The sequence below is a fragment of the Talpa europaea genome, assembly GCF_964194135.1.
Source record: "Talpa europaea genome assembly, chromosome: 11".
NCBI lineage: Eukaryota > Metazoa > Chordata > Mammalia > Eulipotyphla > Talpidae > Talpa > Talpa europaea.
This window is the reverse complement of record NC_140078.1, coordinates 62,912,864-62,932,145: the sequence shown is the minus strand read 5'-3', so window position 1 is coordinate 62,932,145 and position 19,282 is coordinate 62,912,864. Positions and strand designations below refer to the sequence as shown.

The 19,282-nt window shown below is 37.3% G+C and overlaps 1 protein-coding gene across 2 annotated transcripts in view; it reads right to left on the bottom strand.

Annotated features, from left to right (window-relative positions):
• Positions 1 to 19,282, bottom strand: part of FHIT (fragile histidine triad diadenosine triphosphatase) — a gene marked incomplete at both ends in the record, with an annotated part of 715,021 nt that overhangs the window by 228,948 nt on the left and 466,791 nt on the right. For both annotated transcript variants that reach the window (XM_084247901.1, XM_084247900.1), the window contains 2 exons: positions 3,667 to 3,696; positions 6,683 to 6,828. In XM_084247901.1, coding sequence (XP_084104027.1) covers positions 3,667 to 3,696; positions 6,683 to 6,828 — 176 coding nt within the window. The remainder of the gene's footprint in view (positions 1 to 3,666; positions 3,697 to 6,682; positions 6,829 to 19,282) is intronic.

The window sequence follows — 19,282 nt, the reverse complement described above, 5'->3', positions numbered from 1 at the left end:
GCCACATATATTACATGATTATCTGCGTTCTCCTCCATATATAAATCAAGAGAGACATAGCAATCAATGGCTAAATGTAAGTCCTAAAACAACATAGGAATAGGAAAAAAATAAATGCACAAACAAATAAAAGACAATGAAGCCTACCTTAAAGGAAATCTAAAAAAGCAACAGGCTATGGAGTAAAGGGTTTAGGAGAGATACTTCAAATGGGGAGCAGGAGGGTTAGGGTAAACTGGTAATATAGTAATATATGGCTATACATGCAAATGTGCAATGTAGATGCATATGGTGATATAAGACTAGAAGAAAGAGATTGTTTTTCAAGTCTGAAGGATGTCCAAACTGCTGCAATAATCACCTTGTAGAAAGCAGCACTCTGTTACTTTTAAACTCCAAAAAAAGTTAACCATCAGTAGAGAAAGAAGTAGTCACTTTTTTACTCTGAATTTTCCCTTTCCTGCTACAAATGCCTTGCTGAGTAATCAAGGCTACCCTCATTTTTGTAAAGGAGAATTTAAATCCATTGAAACAGATACCCCTAAGTGGCAACCTGGTCAAGAGGCTAACTCAGTGGTGCACTGTCACTAACAATAGCAACATGAGATAAAAGACAGTATATAACCTAGGCAGCAGGCAGAATACCAAAAGTCAGACACAGAACGAAGATGAAAAGAACCATCACTGTACTATCCTCATTATGTATGTCAAATATGGCTTGGAAATGTGCAACTGTGTGAAACTTAAGGGCTCACTCTTGAATTGTAGTTGTCATAACCAAACAGCTGAAGATGGAAGCTGCTGCTTTTCTTCCTGGAGGGGCTGCTACTACGAGGTTAGTGTCCTTGGTCAAAATTATGTGCCCAGAACCACCTACTATTTTTTCTACCACAAAATAATGAGGCTGATAAATATCTACATTCTAAATAGAATCTTGTGGTATGCCTGCTAACAATGAAGATTGCCAGGTCTCACCCACAACGATTATAAATCAGTAGATATAGAGTAAAAATTGAGAATCCACTTCTTTTTAAGACCAGAATTGGGCCTCGCCTGGCGGCGCAGCGGTTAAACACTGAGCTGTGAAGCTGCCCGCATCCTCTGCAGTACCAGTTCGAACGATCCCTGGCCGTCAGCGAGGGTCCCACATGGTGCAACAGACCTCTCCGGGAATGCCCGCTGCTCCTCTCAGCAGTGTATTTCGTCAGTCTGCCTGTTCTGTTCCCCACTCTGTCTCTGGTGAATTCTCTCACCCTCCCTGACTGTACCCAGTGCTTGTATACATAAATAAATAAATCTTTAAAAAAAAAAAAAAACAGACCAGAATTAATTTTCAGGTAGGTAGTATAAGAATCACACTTGAAAAACACAGATTAGACAAATTTCGATACGCAGGCTTGATGTAAAAGGCCAGTTTTCCAAACTTTAGGATCATCGAGGGTTTTTGTGTGTGTGTATATGGTTGCTGTCTTTAGTCATTTTACATTCCACAAAGGATTTGAAATGGCTCACTAATTCATATTGGGGAAATTCTGTGATCAGGCTGGAAATAATTGGAAGATGTCTAAAACAATATAATCTGCTGAAAAAAACCACTAAATTATTAAAGAAAGAATGTATTTAATGGAGTAAATTCAACAGCTAAATTCAACAGTTCATGTAGGACCACTAGATGCCAAGAATTCCTCCATTACTGTCCCCATCTAAGGTAACAAAACCTTAGATAACAAACCTTAGGTAACAAAATCTTTAGTCAGATAAATGGAACATCAAAAACTAGTTATTATTGAAGTCAGAGAATCTACAACTGTCATGCTCAGTCCTGCCTCACTTGGTATTTGTTGAGATTTTTAAAAATTACTTCATTATTTTGATTGAAATATTGTAATACCATGAAATGTACCACTTTAAAATGTATGGTTCAGTGTTGCACAACCATCACCACTGCCTAATTCCACAACATTTCATCACTCCAAAAAGAAACCCTAAGTTATTATTGCTCACCACTCCCCTCTTCTAGGGTCTAGAAATTACTAATCTACTTTCTGTCACTTTTCTATGTCTGATTGAATAGGAAATATTTTTAATGCCTCCTTCTGAATTCTGAAACAAAAATTTGAGATAGCTTAATTTATATAGTCCTATAAATCTTAGATATGTTTGATATGTACATTTATGAATATGTGCTTTCCAAATTATATGATTTGTACATTCTTCTGTGTTACTTGTCATGCATCTGCAGTGTTACTTTCAGTGACCGAAAGAAATCCTTCAAATAGATACATCACAATGCATCTAACTTACCTGTAGTTTTTTTCCAATTTTCATTTGAATATGGGGAGAGGAAGGATTGGGTTCAAAATAAGGGGGGGTGCAATTGTATGGGGAATATAACCAAAATGAAAATGCATATATTGTGCAAAAATGAAAAATGATGAAAGAATTATATAAAATAAAATATTAAAAAAAGAAACCAACAATCAGATGTAAAGATTTGTGTTTTGTATTTAAATAATTTCACAAACAAGCCACTCATAATATGTTCTTTCTTAGTATCTACATATTTAGAATCTTGACAATGGGAGTGAACAGTGGGGTAGAGGAAAGCTGTCACTATCACATCATGTGTGGGAGCAATCAGAAGAATCAGAAGTCGAGCTTTTATCATAGGAATTTGGTAGCAGTCCCTACAGGACATTCGTTTCTCTGAAGTACTTCCCAGAAATTCTATTACAAAGTTCCACAGCAGCTGTGTTAAACATTAAAGCCATATGCAAACTAAGATCAAAAGAGAACTGTTTATGTGGCATTGTTTGGTTCCATGCATTACCTTTTCCAGTCACAGCCAGTCTCAGAGTCATAAAACCTTATTTTGCCAAGTATAACATTAACACCCAGTTTGATTTGCTCCTGATTTCTAGCACTAGAAATAATAGTCTTTTCTATGATTTAGGCTTAGGACCTAACTGCATAGAAATCTGCATATGTATGAAGAGGGCTGAAACCCAACCTAAGACTCATGCAGGATCTTATTCTTCTATTTCACTTTTCTGGGGAAGCAGAGACTAACCTAATAAATCCCCCTTTCCTCTTTAGCACACTTAAAAACCCATTTTTGAGCTCCACTGACTCCATTAGTTTCAAACTTTGCTATTAAATACAAAGGGAGGAAAAGAGTAGGTGTGTGGGTGGAGAGGAGAACAGGGAAAAGCAGAGGGAGTAAAGGGAGGAGCCGGGGCTACCACATCAGTTAGGCCTTCACTCAAAAATGATGAGGGAAAATTCAACGGTGAGAAGAGCCAGATGGCAAATTAAAGATGTCCTGGCTGAAAATGGGAACACAAATCTACCCTGGGTACATGTGCTATGTGCTAGACCCTACCTTAAACAAAGGTTTTTGTCCAGTTTTTGTTTTAGGACTCCCTGATTTAGCATTTACACAATAACAATTTTACCACAAAAGGTAAATGTCTTGTAAACTAATGGGAAACATATTGCTTGACATAGTTTATAATGCCAGGATTTATAACTCCAACGCTGAGGGTCTCTCTGACCTCGAAGATAACATAATGAAACAGCTATGTGCTATAAATGACTAGGTGTGATCTTTTTATTAGTTCCCATAATTGCCCCTTATTAATTTGTATGCACATAATAAGCACTCACCTTCACAGTCTGTCCAGCTTCTGGGCCATCCTAGATATAGGGGGGAAAAAAAAAAAACAAAAAAACCAAAGGTGAGAACAGATAGATGGTATCTCCTGCTTATTCAGAAATATCACCCGTTAATAATTTAGATCCAATTTCATTGTGTGTTAATTTATAGTATTCTCATGGGGAACATTGACTTCAAATGTATGGGACCAGACCAGTTCTCCATTTCCGCCTCCGAGTGAGAAGTTATGTATAAAAATGATATATATTATTCAGTGAGCCAACCCCCTTGCTATTTTTTATGCTCTTTTCTCTTGGCTATGGTTTTAATTGCATTAAAGAAAGGCTGAAAACACTTGGGGAGGTGAAGCATCATACCTTTTGGTTATCTTTAAATCAGATGTAGTTTAATTAATGTATGATTACTTTAAGTCTCAGGAAGTCTGTTGTAAACATAATCTAAGCAAGAATATGGGCTATCCCATACGGAAACAGCATCTAAGAACAGTCCTCTTGTCTGTTCTGCCCTTTGTGAAGAAAGGTGGAGCGTTCCCTATAGCTGGGCTTTTCCCAGTCTTGGTTCCTTTTCGAGGTTTTTAGAAGTCCAACAAAACTAATAATTAGCAAACTTGTCTGGTTACAAGTCACAACACAAAGCAAAAAAAAAAGAAAAAAAATGTTTAGTGGTTTGGGAATACCAGGATCAGTAATATTGCTACAATCAAAAATTCCAAAATTGAATTATTAATCGAACTCTGCAAATTTAAGCAAGTTAGTCTACCTCTATGACCCAACTAATGGGGGAGGTGTGAATTCTTGCCCTTCTGTGGCCAGGAATAAGAACTGTATTATTAGTGGGTCAATGAAATCAACTTAATGGGTTGTGCTCAACACTAAAAACAAAATAAATCAGATAACAGAACAAAAGCTATCAGTGGATAGAATGGGTAAGCATTGTTTTGTAAAACTTTGGTTTCTTTACTTATATATGTGCACTTGTGTAAGAGATGGGGGAAGTATTCATGATTGTGAAATAAAAACTATTTGCTATGGGTTAATTTTTTTTTTAAAGTTTGAAAACTGCATGTATAAAAGTATTCTAAAGTGCTATGCCCAAGTCAGATCTATATTTATGGAATTAACTTTCTAGAGAATCATTTTATATAACCAGCACTGCCATTTTCTAAGGATGTGGATTTTTTTTTTTTAATAAGCTAACTCTAACATTTATTTATTTATTTATTTATTTATTTATTTATTTATTTGTTTGTTTGTTTGTTTGTTTGTTTGTTTATACAAGCACTGGACACAGTCAGAAGCACTGGAGGGTGAGAGAATTCACCAGAGCCAGTGCAGGGAGCAGAACAGGCAGACTGACGAAGTACACTGCTGAGGGGAGCAGCGGGCAGCAGGAGAGGTCTGCGCGCCAATTGGGACCGTCTCTGGTAGCCGGGTATCAAACCTGCGCTGCAGAGGCTGCGGGCAGCTTCGCAGCCCAGCGCTCAACTGCTGCGCCACCAGGGGAGGCCCAGGATGTGAATCTTCTAGTATTTCACTGAACACTGATAGATGCCTTCACCTACTTGTCTTCATTTGTTTTCTCTGGAAACATAATTTACAGCGTAAAATTGATTTTATGTTTAATGCCCAAGTTTAACCACTTACTTAAAGGTGAGTCCAATGGACTGACATAACAAGCTTGCGCATGCATGTGCGTGCACAAACACATACAGTTTATTTTATGAAATTCAAATGCATTCAACAGAGATGGTGGTAAATTGTTTTTTTGAGAAGCAGATAAATATTTTTAGTCAAATGCTTTCATACTCTGAAAACAGTGGATTTCTTTACATTTCCTCTTTGAAAGTCTCTGGTGGGGAACTGAGGAGTAGAGAAGACAGATAGTAAATCTTAATTTAAATTAAAACACTAAGTATAATATAAGGTCTCATACAATGAAACAATTCATTTCTTTCCAAAGGGTTACTGAAGAGTTATCAAATTTCAGGCCACTAAGATTTTAATTATGGATTAATAATTCCATCTCTTTCCATGGAGCTCTGCAGGGGCTTATAGAATATTACTCTTGATCTACTCAATTTCCACAGCAGATAATCCACCATGGACCTTTTTCTACCACAATAGTAAGTGTGCACTCAGTCTTTGCCTAAAGATCTCCTGTTACTTGGGATCTCATTTCTTTCTTTCTTTTTTTTTTTTTAAAGATTTATTTTTTGTTTATTTATTTTTTACATAAAAGAATTGGGTGGAGGCCAGAGGTGTGGTATGTGAGAGAATTCCAGAGACAGAGTGGGGAGCAGGACAGGCAGATCTATTGAAATACACTGCTGAGGGGAGCATTGGGCAAGACAGGATAGGTCTGCTGTGCCAAGTAGGTTAGCTCCCTGGCCAGCCAGCGGGGGATGGAACTCAAGCTGCAGTGGCTGGTCATAGCTTGATAGCACTGAGACTTTAATGCCTGCACCACCAGGGAGACCTCTGGGATCTCATTTCTTAACTGGGAAATAGATTCTAATGAATATTTATATTTAGATAATGAATATTTAATCAATTATGTACCTTACCAACCTATAAGCAATCACTGAGGCTTAAATTAAAGATAGCGAAAAAGTGAGCCCTCTGGGGGCAAGGCCCTGCCTCTCATGCTCTGAAAATAGAGGGAATTTAAGCTCATGCTCGAAACATATTTAACATGGAATTAAAATGACTTTTCCAGGCCCGATTCTAGTAAAAGATTTGGAATGTCTTACTGCCTGTTAAACCACTGTCCATTATGCTGCCTGCTTCGTAAACAATACTGCAACATCCCATCAGCTGATATTCCATTGTCACCTTGGTGCCAGGGCACAAGAGGGCTGTCCTCCTTCAGTAATGTCTTTTTCTGCTGTTATGTAAGACACAGGCATCTACAGTTGCCTTCCCAGTGAGACACAGGTTAAAGCAGGGGAAAGCCCAATATTAGGATATGAAAGGAAGAAAAATATTGTTTTGGAATCCGTACACTCACCTGCATGGAAAAGGTTAGAGATGTCCCCTGGAAATGCTTCTCCACCACCATCCCGACTCTCTGGGTTGCCTGAAACAGATCAGCCACTTCATCAGGACGTAAGTCCCTGAAACGCTCCACTGGCCGAAGGGGACACACCAGGACATCTGCAGTCATATCTGTTAAGGCACATTCTGCTTGCTCTGGGTAGCATTTTTATCATGCAGTACATACCCCCAGAATTGAATCCCTTTGGCCCTTCTAAAAGACTAATAAACAAATATTTACCAACTACCCAAATCCAAGGAATTTAAAGAGCTTACGAACAAGTTCAATGATACTTTGAAGAAGAAGATATGGTGTGCTGAAGAAATTCTAAGACCAAAGGACTTCACTGTTCAGAGAGACTTAAGTGCTTATTAAGATATGCCAAGAGACAAGATTTATTTGACTGCTGTCCCTGATCCCTGTTCTAATGGCCTGTGTTCTCTATCAGCAGAAGGCACTGGGAATGCTATGTAGAGCATCATGATTAAATTTTTAATTTCAATGTATCTTTAGAGAAATATGCAATGAAAATATGATAGTAGTTGCTTTATCATATTTTTAAAAGGAATGGAGGCATGCTGAAATGTCTAGTAAACTCCATTTATAACCAAGAGATTTGCCATTTGGTTAAGCAATTTATACAAGGGTTCTTCAGAATGATCAAGACAGGTGAAGGTAGATCATTAATTTAAGAAAGGGATTGTCTGTTTATGCAAATGAATTCATCTTAATGCATTCTACAAGTTAGACAAGTCAACATTTACATTAGTGGTGTGAGCAAACAAGGTCTAGAGAAAAAGGATTTAAGTTTGATCATTTGTTAGTAGCAAATTAATATTCAGTGCTACATCATCAATAATGTTTCAGTTCCTTTTGGCCTTTCTACTCATCATCCATGTGTATTATACACACACACAGCAAATATTAATTTTTGTTTAGTTTTCAGGTAGAAAAGCAGGAGAAAAGAGAGCTCTAATGTTCTTTTCTGTTTCTTTCTTTTTTCCTTTTTTTCTTGTTTAAGAGAACATGCTTCTGCCTGAAGCTATGCAGCTAAAGGCCATAATAAAACCACAACTCTGCAATTGCTAGTCTCACCAGAATATCAAGCATTTTCACCCATCACACTATGGGGAGAACTTGGGGCCCAGGGGAAATGTGCTGAGCTCAGCTGGGAGGGTCCGATTTCCGTAAAAGAGAGTAGAAAAAAGAAAGAGGGGAAAACTGATTAATTTTGCTCATAATCATGAAATTCATGTCTATGGTAAACTAGGAAAAGGAGCATTTGTTTAATTTGAGTTCATTTTTCAAGAGAGAAGGGAGGCCTTCACCCACAGGGTATCTGATACTTAAAAAGATAATTATCCTTCTTTGGCAGGGCTGCTTTATTATCATGGGTCAATGAACCGTTTAGAAATGAAGAATTTCCTTTCATTTCCTTTAGCAGATTGCCAGCCTCCACTCCCACTGAGTTGCTTTATCTTTGTTAAAAGAGACCTTTCCCCATACCCCCCCCCATTTTAATTTACACCCTCCTTTAGGCCCTGACTTCTAAACCACCACAAGATGACAATTTTGCAAGCTTCCAATAATATCTATAATTGTTATGGTAGGCTATGTCTGCACGCAGGGACTGGGTGAAGAAGGAAGAGAATTTTAGTTAAATAATGACTCTGAAAACTGGTAGAATCCAACAATCTTTGCATCTATTATAACTTCAATAATGTCAGTGATTTCTGAAAGGTTTTTTCAATATCATGAAAATTGTTGTTATCTATCCACTTTGCTTATCTGTTGCTAAGGATTGACTTGACCGAATGTTTAATGAATCAAAATCTTTATGGAATTGACTCAAATGGTTGAATCTGTCCAATGCTTTAACTTGTGTACATACAATTGCAGGGCCAAATATCACATACATTTATCATAATAACTGAACATTACTAACAGTCACACAAGACTTTATAGAATAGTTAAACAGATTAAACACATTCTCACTTAGGTGAATATTTTCCATCAGTTCTTTTAAGCAACAATGTCCCAACATATATCCCCAGCAATCCAACCCTTTGGGAAAAAACAACTCTCTCTCTCTCTCTCTATATATATATATGTATGTATGTATATATATATACATATATATGTTATCTATTTATCTATCTATATCTGTGAATCCACACAAACACATGCTTGTTTTCAAGTAAGATGAAATAGATAACTTTAATAGTTATCTATTAACTAGTTATCTATTAAAATACTTTACTGACATAACACTGTATGACTTACATACACTGTATATATTTCAGGGGCATAGGATCACAGATGCATGTAACCACACCACACTCATCACCATGGCCCCCACAGTCCTCCACTACAGTCCATAGAAACACCTCCACATTTGTTTTCAAACTGTCCCCCTCTTGTAGCCTCAATTTCACAGTCAGATTTCTCACATTAGCCTCAATTTCACAGGCAGTTTTTATTGTTTTGGTTTTATCTGACAAAATAGAGAGAACTTTTAAGGGCACTTATAGGACAATTGTTCTTGTGGGCAATCATTGTCTATTCTATTGGATGCCCAACCAGATATTTAAACCTGGAAATGGCCACAGAAGTAATCTTCATAGGACTGCATTGGACTAGTAGGAGGTTGGTGGGTCTGGTGTTACACAGGGTGTTATGTTGATCTGGACAACCTAACCAATGTTAGGCACTAATTGGCAGTCAGAAGTTGGAATCAACCATCTTCACTCAGATTCCTTAAACAGGGCAGAATAGAGCCTATGCATTCACCTTATCACAGGCTACATCCTGACTGCTGCCTCTTGGCCACCAGAGCATCCATTTCTACTTCCACTCTCTTGCATCGTGCACACCATGCATCTACCACACTTTCCTTCTTTTCTTCCAACATATTGTGCTCCTTCCCAGATCTGAAGCCTCTTTCACAGCTTTAAAAGCCTTTGTGGGTTTTGCCTAGAATTCAAGTCTTCATGATTATCACTTGGCTGTTTGTTCCTATCATTTAGACTCCAATGCTTACGACACTTTCTCAAAGCAGCATTCCATCACCACCCATTTCAAAATGCTACTGGGTTACTCATTCTTACTTTACCCTATTTTCATTCATTCCATTGCACTTGCTACCAGGGGCAATTTTCTTGGTGGGCTGCTACTTACCTGAATAAGAATGTAAGACCCACAAGAGCAAATGCTCTCTTATTTACTGCTATTTTACCACAGCCTAGAATCCCAGAGACACATAGTAAGTGTTACAAGAAACTGACAAAATGAAGACAACATTCATTTACTTTACAATCACCTATATAAGATTGGGATAGCCTGAAAGTTTTTTTTTTTTTTGGTCCAAATCAAAGAGATTTATTTTTAATATCCAGCATAGTTAGAACTAATATTGGATGTGAGGTCAACACAGGCAACTACATTTTTAATATAAATTAATTTCCATCTGCACTCAAAGGAAATATATCTATGAAGGTAAAATTCTTTTAAAAAATCATTGTATAACTTGAAAGATTATTCAGAGTCTTTGATTATTCAGGCTTACATAAACACTATCTATAAAAATGATGTTTTATATTGTGACCAGGAAATGTTTTTCATTGTCCATTCAATGAACTTTGAGCACCAGTTAAGTTTAGACACCATGCTATTTTCGAGAGTATGAAGCTATTCCTGTGCTTCCAGACAAGGATATAGGCATAGAAGGAGATAACTGCAGTATTATAGGAGGTGGAAATATAAGCACACAGGGCTACAGAAGGACAGTGCAGCATCCAATGCAGAGGGAACCTGGGGTGCCTTAGTAAAGCAAGAGTTCTAGGATAACCCTGGATCACCTCTAAGTAGGATTAATTATCCCATGGCTTGCTGGAAATATAAAAATTTTCATGAAAAGTTTTAAGCAGGTCAATAAACATATTAAGTTTTTTTTTTTTTCTGACAGATGTTAAATATTTTAGTTTTGTTGGACCATACACTTAAGCAGCCATAGGCAATATGGAAACAAATAGGTGTGGCTATATTCCAGTAAACCATTATTTACAAAAAGAGAAGAGAGCCAAGATTTGGCCCATGGGCCTTAGAGTGTCAACCCATTAGAGGAATTACACAAGGAAGAGGTAATTAAAGGAAATTGGGAATATTTGGGGGTCTCATTCACTTTCTAGAAGTTGAGGACTACAATGCTAACTTAATAGCATTTTGGACAGAATCATTACTGTATATTAAAAACAATCTACTTTCTAAGAAAAATACAAGAGAATAGAGCATTTCTATGGCCCTGTGAAGCACTTTTGATGCTTTAAAGAGTAATCACGACCAGAAAAATTGTTATGGGAATGACATCATAAGTATTCTCTGCTGCAATTAAAGGAGATTCTGTAATCTCTCGCTGGAAAAACAAAGCATGATCTTTGAACATTTTCAAGCACCAAAACAGAATATTATTCACAAATACATCTGAAATTAAAAGTATTTTTTTAAATAGTGCACAAGCCTTGGAAGAAAAATAGCATATTGTCTAAAGATGGAGGGTATCACACACTACATTTTGTTCTTAGAGAAATTCAGGGAAAGCAAATTAATTTTGAAGAACAGCAGACAGCTCCTAATTCTACCACTAGTATTTATATGCCAATTGTTTTAAGATAGTATTACAGACACAGAATAATTTAATTTGGAGATTCTTAGGCCTTGTTAATTGACAAATCCCATATTATACAATGGCTATAAGAACACAAATTCTCCTGATTCCTCTTTGTTTGTAAGTAACACCTCTGAAGACACTATTTGCTGTGATCCTTAAAGTAATAAATCTATACGATTAAATGTAACATATGACTATGCAGTATTCATCATTTGTGAAAGAAATTATCAAATGGGATTTGGACTCTCCCTATAATCTAGAGCAAAGTGATCCATTCAGTAATAACATTTTTTTTTAAAGAAGGCCAATAATTATGATTTAGTTCCTATGTCCAATGAAATATCTTATAATAGCTGGAATCAATGACTTCTTAGTGTCGGAGATATTTAAAGTTGATTTTACATCCCCTGCTCATGGATTGGAAGAATAAACATTATTAAAATGGCCATCCTTCCAAAAGCAATATACAGATTCAATGCTATTCCAATCAAAATTTCAATGTCATTCTTCAAAGAAATAGAACAATTATTGATGAAATTCATATGGAATCACAAAAAACCCAGAATAGCCAAAGCTCTCCTGAAAAAAAAAGAAGGGAATGGAGGCATCAGACTCCCAGACTTCAAACTATACTACAAAGCCATAATCATCAAAACTGCATGGTATTGGAACAAGAACAGACATACAGACCAATGGAATCGAATAGAAAATCCAGAAATAAACCCACAGATTTATGGTCAACTAATCTTTGACAAAGGAGCAAAGAATATGCATTGGAGCAAAGAAAGTTTGTTCAATAAATGGTGCTGGGAAAACTGGGTCGCTACATGCAAAAGAATGAAGCTTGACCACCACCTCACACCATACACAAAAATCAACTCAAAATGGATTAAAGAACTAGACATAAGACCTGAAACCATAAAATATATAGAAGGAAATATAGGCGAAACACTACGTGATTTGCACATCAAAGACATCTTTACAGAAACATCACCCAAAGCAGTGATAGTGAAGGCAAAGATAAACAGCTGGGACTATATCAAATTAAAGAGCTTTTGCACAGCAAAAGAGACAATAACAAAAACAAAGAGAAACCCCACCAACTGGGAGAACATTTTTGTACCCAACACTAATGATAAAGGACTGATCACAAAAATCTGCAAAGAGCTGATGAGACTCAACAACAACAAAGAAAATAATCCAGTCAAAAAATGGGCAGAAGAGCTTAAAAGAAACTTCTCTGAAGAGGAAATGCAAATGGCCAACAGGCATATGAAAAAATGTTCAACATCACTTGTCATCAGGGAAATGCAAATCAAAACTACCATGAGATACCATCTTACACCAGTGAGAATGGCACATATTAAAAAAACTAGCAACAACAAATGTTGGCGAGGGTGTGGAGAAAAAGGAACTCTTCTGCACTGTTGGTGGGAGTGCAAACTGGTCCAACCACTGTGGAAAGCTGTGTGGAGATTTCTGGACCTACTAAACATAGAGCTTCCATATGACCCAGCAATTCCACTCCTAGGTATTTACCCAGGACACAGAAACATCAATTCCAAAGAACACCTGCACCCCTATGTTTATAGCAGCACTGTTTACAATAGCTAAGCTTTGGAAACAACCCAAATGCCCAAAAATAGATGACTGGATCAAGAAGATGTGGTACATATATACCATGGAATATTACTCAGCATTCAAAAAAGATAAACACATGCAATTTGCAGCAACATGGATGGCGCTGGAAGGGATCATGCCCAGCGAAATAAGCCAAAAAGAAAAAGAAAAATACCGGATGGTCTCACTCATAGCAGGAATCTAGAAAACTTAAATAAGGGACCAGGAAAATGAATAACTATAAGAAAGTGAAAATCAAAATCAACAAAAAACTATGAACCAGAGACACTTTTAGGGGGGCGGGGGCGGGAGGGGAGGGATTGGGGTCAGAATGGGGGGCTGCAATTGTATGGGGAATATAACAATAAAATTTATAAAAAAAAAAAAAATAAAAAAAAAAAATAAAACGAAAAAAAAAAAAGATTTAAAAAAAAAAAATAAAGTTGATTTTACAAATAGGGGAGTAATTCAACTAGTGGGTTAGCTGGAAACCATCCATCCATCCCAAAACTAGAGCTACCTCTCAGTTCAGGATTTATGTTAGGACTTAGGATGCCAGGATGAATAACAGAGTAACTAACCTTGGAGAGTTCACACTCTAATGTCCCAAACTATCATTCAGTATAAACAGATCATTGCAATACAGAGTTATGAGCATGACTGGTAGAAATCAGTAAATAATGTTATGGGGAGCCTCCCTGGTGGTGCAAGGGGTTAAGACGCAACCTATGAAACTGTCCGTAGCCTCTGCAGCATGAGTTCAATCCCCAGCCAGGGAGGTGGCCCATATGGCGCAGCAGACCTCTTCTCTCATCCGCTGCTCCCCTCAGCAGTGTACTTCGGTCAATCTGCCTGTTCTGTTCCCCACTCTGTCTCTGGTGAATCCTCTCACCCCCGCACACCTCTGGCCTCTGTACCCCAGCTCTTGTATGCACAAATAAATAAATCTTCAAAAAAAAAAAAGAATGTTATGGGAACAGAGAGAAGGCAGAATCTAATTCTGCATAGGGGCATTGGATAAACTTTCAAGTTTGGTCTTGCATTTTCACTTTCTGAGTCAGAAACTATTTCTCCAAATAAGCTTTGTCATTTTCAACTTTGTCCTGCCCCCACACACACTGCAGACATAATATGGAAGGATATCATTTGTAAAAGAAGGAAACAGTTGCCTTTATTCACTTTTGTAAAATTGTGTCCTGGGGATGTGTGGGGAAGAAGGCATTAGGTGAAAGCCAGTCATCGGCGGCTATGTGAGCATCAGGGAGCTGATCCCACAGTGAGATTGCCCTTGAAAATGGCCTAGTAACTTTTAGTTAACTCCAAAGAAAGGTGTCAGGCTTTCTTCCTTCAGTCAAAACCATGGTTTCATTTATATATGGACTCTTATTTATTTAATCTTTCCAATAATTTATAGACAAGAAACATGTAAGACTAATCACTATAAGATGAAAACTAAAATTCAACCCAAGCCCATCTGATTTCAAAGTTCAACCATAGTGCTTTCATATGTACTTTTTTTTTTAAAGATTTATTTATTTATACAAGCACTGGGTACAGTCAGAAGCGCGGGAGGGTGAGAGAATTCACCAGAGCCAGAGCGGGAAGCAGAGTAGGCAGAAGGACCGAGGTACACTGCTGAGGGGAGCAGCGGGCGGCAGGAGAGGTCTGCGCGCCATACGGGACCCTCCTCCGGTGGCTGGGGAGCAGCCGGGCATCGAACCAGCGCTGCAGAGGCTGCGGGCAGCTTCGCAACCCAGCGCTCAACCGCTGTGCCACCAGGGAGGCCCTCATATGTACTTTTTAATTGGTTTGAGCTGGTATCTGCCTAGTGTGACTTGCATTCCCAAATTACCTCCATTCACGGAAGAGAATCATAGGTTCACGAAATACAAAAATACTGTGCAAAACTTTGAAAGACCTGAGAAAAAGCTTGTCTTAGAAGCAAGTGATAGATAAGAAAGCACAGGAGACATACAACTCCATGGCAGAAGGAGATCCATTTCTGGAAAAGAAGGCATTCTGTGTTCATCCTGAACACAGAACTGGGAGTAAGGGAGTTAAGATGAGAAAAACCATTTGACACAGGAGTTCAAGGGGGAGGAAGTAAGAAGGGATGCAGAACTTGTAGCTGGTTCTTTTCCATTCTTGAGCTTGTCTCCCCTGGGCTGGAGTACTCAAGAAGAATATTATATTCAATATCATTGGTTCAGGCTGTCAGATATGCTAAATCTATTTGCTTGTTTAATGGTTTATATATTGGTAGTATTGACTTTCTCATAATATCATTTGTGTCACTGGGACTATAAAGAATTTTGTAACATTTTTCTATCTCTACACTCTCACCACCAGAACTGTCTCTGTCCTTTATGACATAATCATACAGGGTGTTTTTGCCACATTAAAGAGATGTGACAGCATACCAAGTCCTTTGCTGAACTTTTGCTGATACACAGCTAACCTAAAATACACACAATAAACGAAGAAAATGTAGTCTTTGTACTAATCAAAGACTAAAGTTGTTGTGGTAGATCATTTACAAATGTTACCACAAGAATGCTTCCTATTCTACATGTCTCTTTGCAAAGTGAATTTGCTGTTCTCATCAAATGTGAAAGTTTATTTTCCCCTCTCCTAGAATTTGGGCTGACTTTGTGACTTGCTTTCATCAGTGGAATGTGGTGCAATGTTGCTTTAAGACTTTCCAAGGTCAGGCCTTTACACACTTTGCAACTTCTATGTTTTGTCCTTTGGGACCTTGAGCCCAACATGTTATGAAAAAGTCCCATTAGCCTATTATAGAAAAAAAGCCACATGGAGAACTAAGGTGCCTCAACTAATAACCAGTCAACTAATAGCCAGTCTTTATAGATCTAAAAGAGCCAATAATGGACTTTCTATTTCTGTGTCACTTATTTATTGCTGCATAATGAACTATGCTCAAAGTATAGTGGCTTAAAATAACATTGATTTGCTTCCTTATCATGACTAAATGGATGGTTTTTGCTGCTGGGCTCACATGGGCTCTCTCATACACTGATTCAGGTTAAGTTATCTTGGAACTGGGCTAAAATGGGTCCATTGGACCCCTCACTCTGTATACATTTAAGCCCAATCCAGATGCAGGATCTCCAATTTAACATTTGAGTTAAATCATCTTCTGTTAGCCAAAAGAAATCAAAAGCCAGACTAAGATTCAAAGTAGAGACATTCCACCTCCTTATAGGAGGAGTGAAAACCACATTGATAAGATGTATGGACACTGAAAGGCATGTCTCTTCTAGTTTGTAATTCTGAAGAAAATTTCTGTAACTTTTATAAAAAAGTACAGATGCCCAAGGAATCTTGGATGTTCTAGTGAGTTTGCACAGTCATGACATTTTAGAGTTGGGTTAGAACTTAAAGACTATCGATTTCAATACCTTCCTTGCTGGATGAAAAGAAATGGAGGTAGAAATTCTTGACTAAATCCATGTGGAAAATTGTCAATGCTAGAGGCATAAATGGATTTGAAACTCACTTGCTCAACTTTCCAAACCAAAGTTCTTTCCATTATACAAAATAAAACATTGCCTTTCTGTCACTATGTTTTAATGCTAAACCATACTAAGGCAGACATCAATAATCAACTACATATTTTCTCCTTGAACCACAAAGATACAGAGGCCTTGTCAACCCTGAGCTTTGAAAAGTCACCAATATTCAGAATGGGCATGTAACAAGAGACTCATCATTTTTGTGTCCTGCATACTGCTTTGAGAACCACAAAATTATTGCAAAGGCATGGTGGAATCAAGAACACAGTGAGATAATATAAAAGTTGAGAATCTGCCCCAACTACACATCAAATGTTCATTATGTAGCAACATTTTTATTCAAAATAAATTTGATAAGTTCAAAATTTGTTCATCAAGGATAATTAATGATTTAAAAATAATTTTTGAGAATTTCCATGACAAACATGAAATATTTAAATATAGCGTCATGGCAGAGAAATGAAAATGTACTGATTCAGATGATTAATTAAAGAAGAAAGCAGATTATCATTCTCTGAGTTGCTGAGATTTGCTCCTATTTATTTTTCTATATCTGATCTATTCTAGGGATTCAGAATATAAAAGTCACAAAAATAAATCAAACCATCAAAATATCACTGATTCTGATGAGGCTGATTAGCATGTGTATATATGAATATGGAGTAAGTTAGTATCAAATAATAAATGCTGAATTAGAAATTATTTTGAACTAATAAAGAAGTGTCAGTATTTATCTCTACTGCAGATCAATATGTTGTTCAGTGATAAGCAAGAAACTTTCCATCTTGCCATACAGATTTCTGCAGACCCTGTATAATGATTCATTTGCCCTAACAAATAATCCTAGTTCTTTCATATGTCTAAAATAATTCCTAATGTCACCTCAAAAAAACAACACGATGAGCTATGCAGTATTTTTTTTAAAGATTCAATTTACTTGATTTAAATAGCATAGTTGCAGAGCTTTGAATCAAAGTAGGTGGCATCTCAAAAAGTAATCCACTATTCACAGCAGAAGTAGTTACTTCTTTAAATTTTCTTATAGGAAAGGTAGAAATATTATCCCTAAAATTAAGAAATACAAACCATGGGCCTCCCCGGTGGCACAGTGGTTGAGCGCTGGGCTGCGAAGCTGCCAGTAGCCTCTGGAGAGCTGGTTCGATCCCTGGCCACCGGCGAGGATCCCACATGGCATGCAGACCTCTCCTACAGCCCGCTGCTCCCCTCCGCTGTGTATTTCGTCAGTCTGTCTGTTCTGTTCCCCGCTCTGGCTCTGGTGAATTCTCTCACCCTCCCACCCTTCTGACTGTACCCAGTGCTTGTATAAATAAATAAGTAAATCTTTAAAAAAAAAAAAAAGAAATACAATCCATCTGATGCATTTGCCAGTTTGGATCATATTTTTCACCACTGGATATTAACCCACTATTTCAGTAACTCAGTGAGTACTTCATGGGATATTCATCAACCATAAGCATAAATGGCATGGATATAATTTTAGGGAAATCTGGTTTCTGAAATATAATAAATCCTAGGAGTATATAATATAGAATTAGTACTCTGCTCATACCTAGATTTCAATGCAAGTATCTCACAAATATCTACTAGAATCCTCATTATTTGTCCCAGAGAATGCTTTGGGCCAAATATATGGAGAGTCCTTGTTCACCTTCAGAAGAAAGGATTGCCCTGAGCAGTCTCCACAACTTCTGCATGGATTCGGATGTTTACAAGGGAGAATCACATTCATAGGGAGAAGTAAACCTGCAGCCTTCAAAAAAGAAAGAAAGCGCCTGCAGCCAGGTAGCACTCTGGTACAGATTCTTTGGTTGAAATTTCACACATCGTTCTGTAAATTTTTCAAGGCAAATGAATCATACATTGATTATCTTGAGAGCATCAGAACTGGAAAAAATATGCTTTCATTATTAAACTCAGCATTTGGGAGAAAAGCAAATAATATCAGAAGAGAAAGGAAAGGTGATACATTTGTTTGTTACCTATTATGTCCTTCTGAGAGTCACTAATGTCACCCGTAAGTTTCCAACTTTAGAAATGGAGGCCCAAACAGTTAAACTACATATCTGGGGTGACATAGTTACAAAGTGAAAAGCCATGTGGCAAACTGTCCATGCTATTTCAATGCCTCCCAGGTCATATATTTCCATGGGCCTATTGCAGTGTTTAATGAAGAGGTTCACCAAGACACTGGTTCCATGAGATGTTATGAGAAATATGGGGGGGCAGGGGATCTTGTGATCAAAGAAGATTAAGTAATGCTGGATCAAATGAAGTTAAACAGGTTTCTTTACCAAAGTACTCATCAGGATATTTAATGTGCTCATATGTAATCCATTTTCTCAAAAGGAGATAATACTGTGCAGCATTTCTCACATTTGCTTCTATAAAACTATTACTACTACTATTACTATTATTTTCTTTTTTTGCAGAATAATACATAGGATGAATATTTCAAGGAATGTTCTTTGGGAATCTTAAGCACCATTTGCCAGAATATAGAGATGCCTGAAGAACTACTTTTTAAACAAAAGATAGAGTACATATCCTATGAATCATATGAGCAAAGCAAGAGGGAATTCTGCTAAAGAAATGTGCTAAATTAAGCATTAAAATACATCAAATCGAATAAGGCAGTCATTAGTTCTCTTTGCCAGCTATTTCAGGCCCAGGAACATGATAGCATTATATTTCCTAAATCCTTGTGGCTGGGTGAAGTTTAAGGAATTTTGGCCA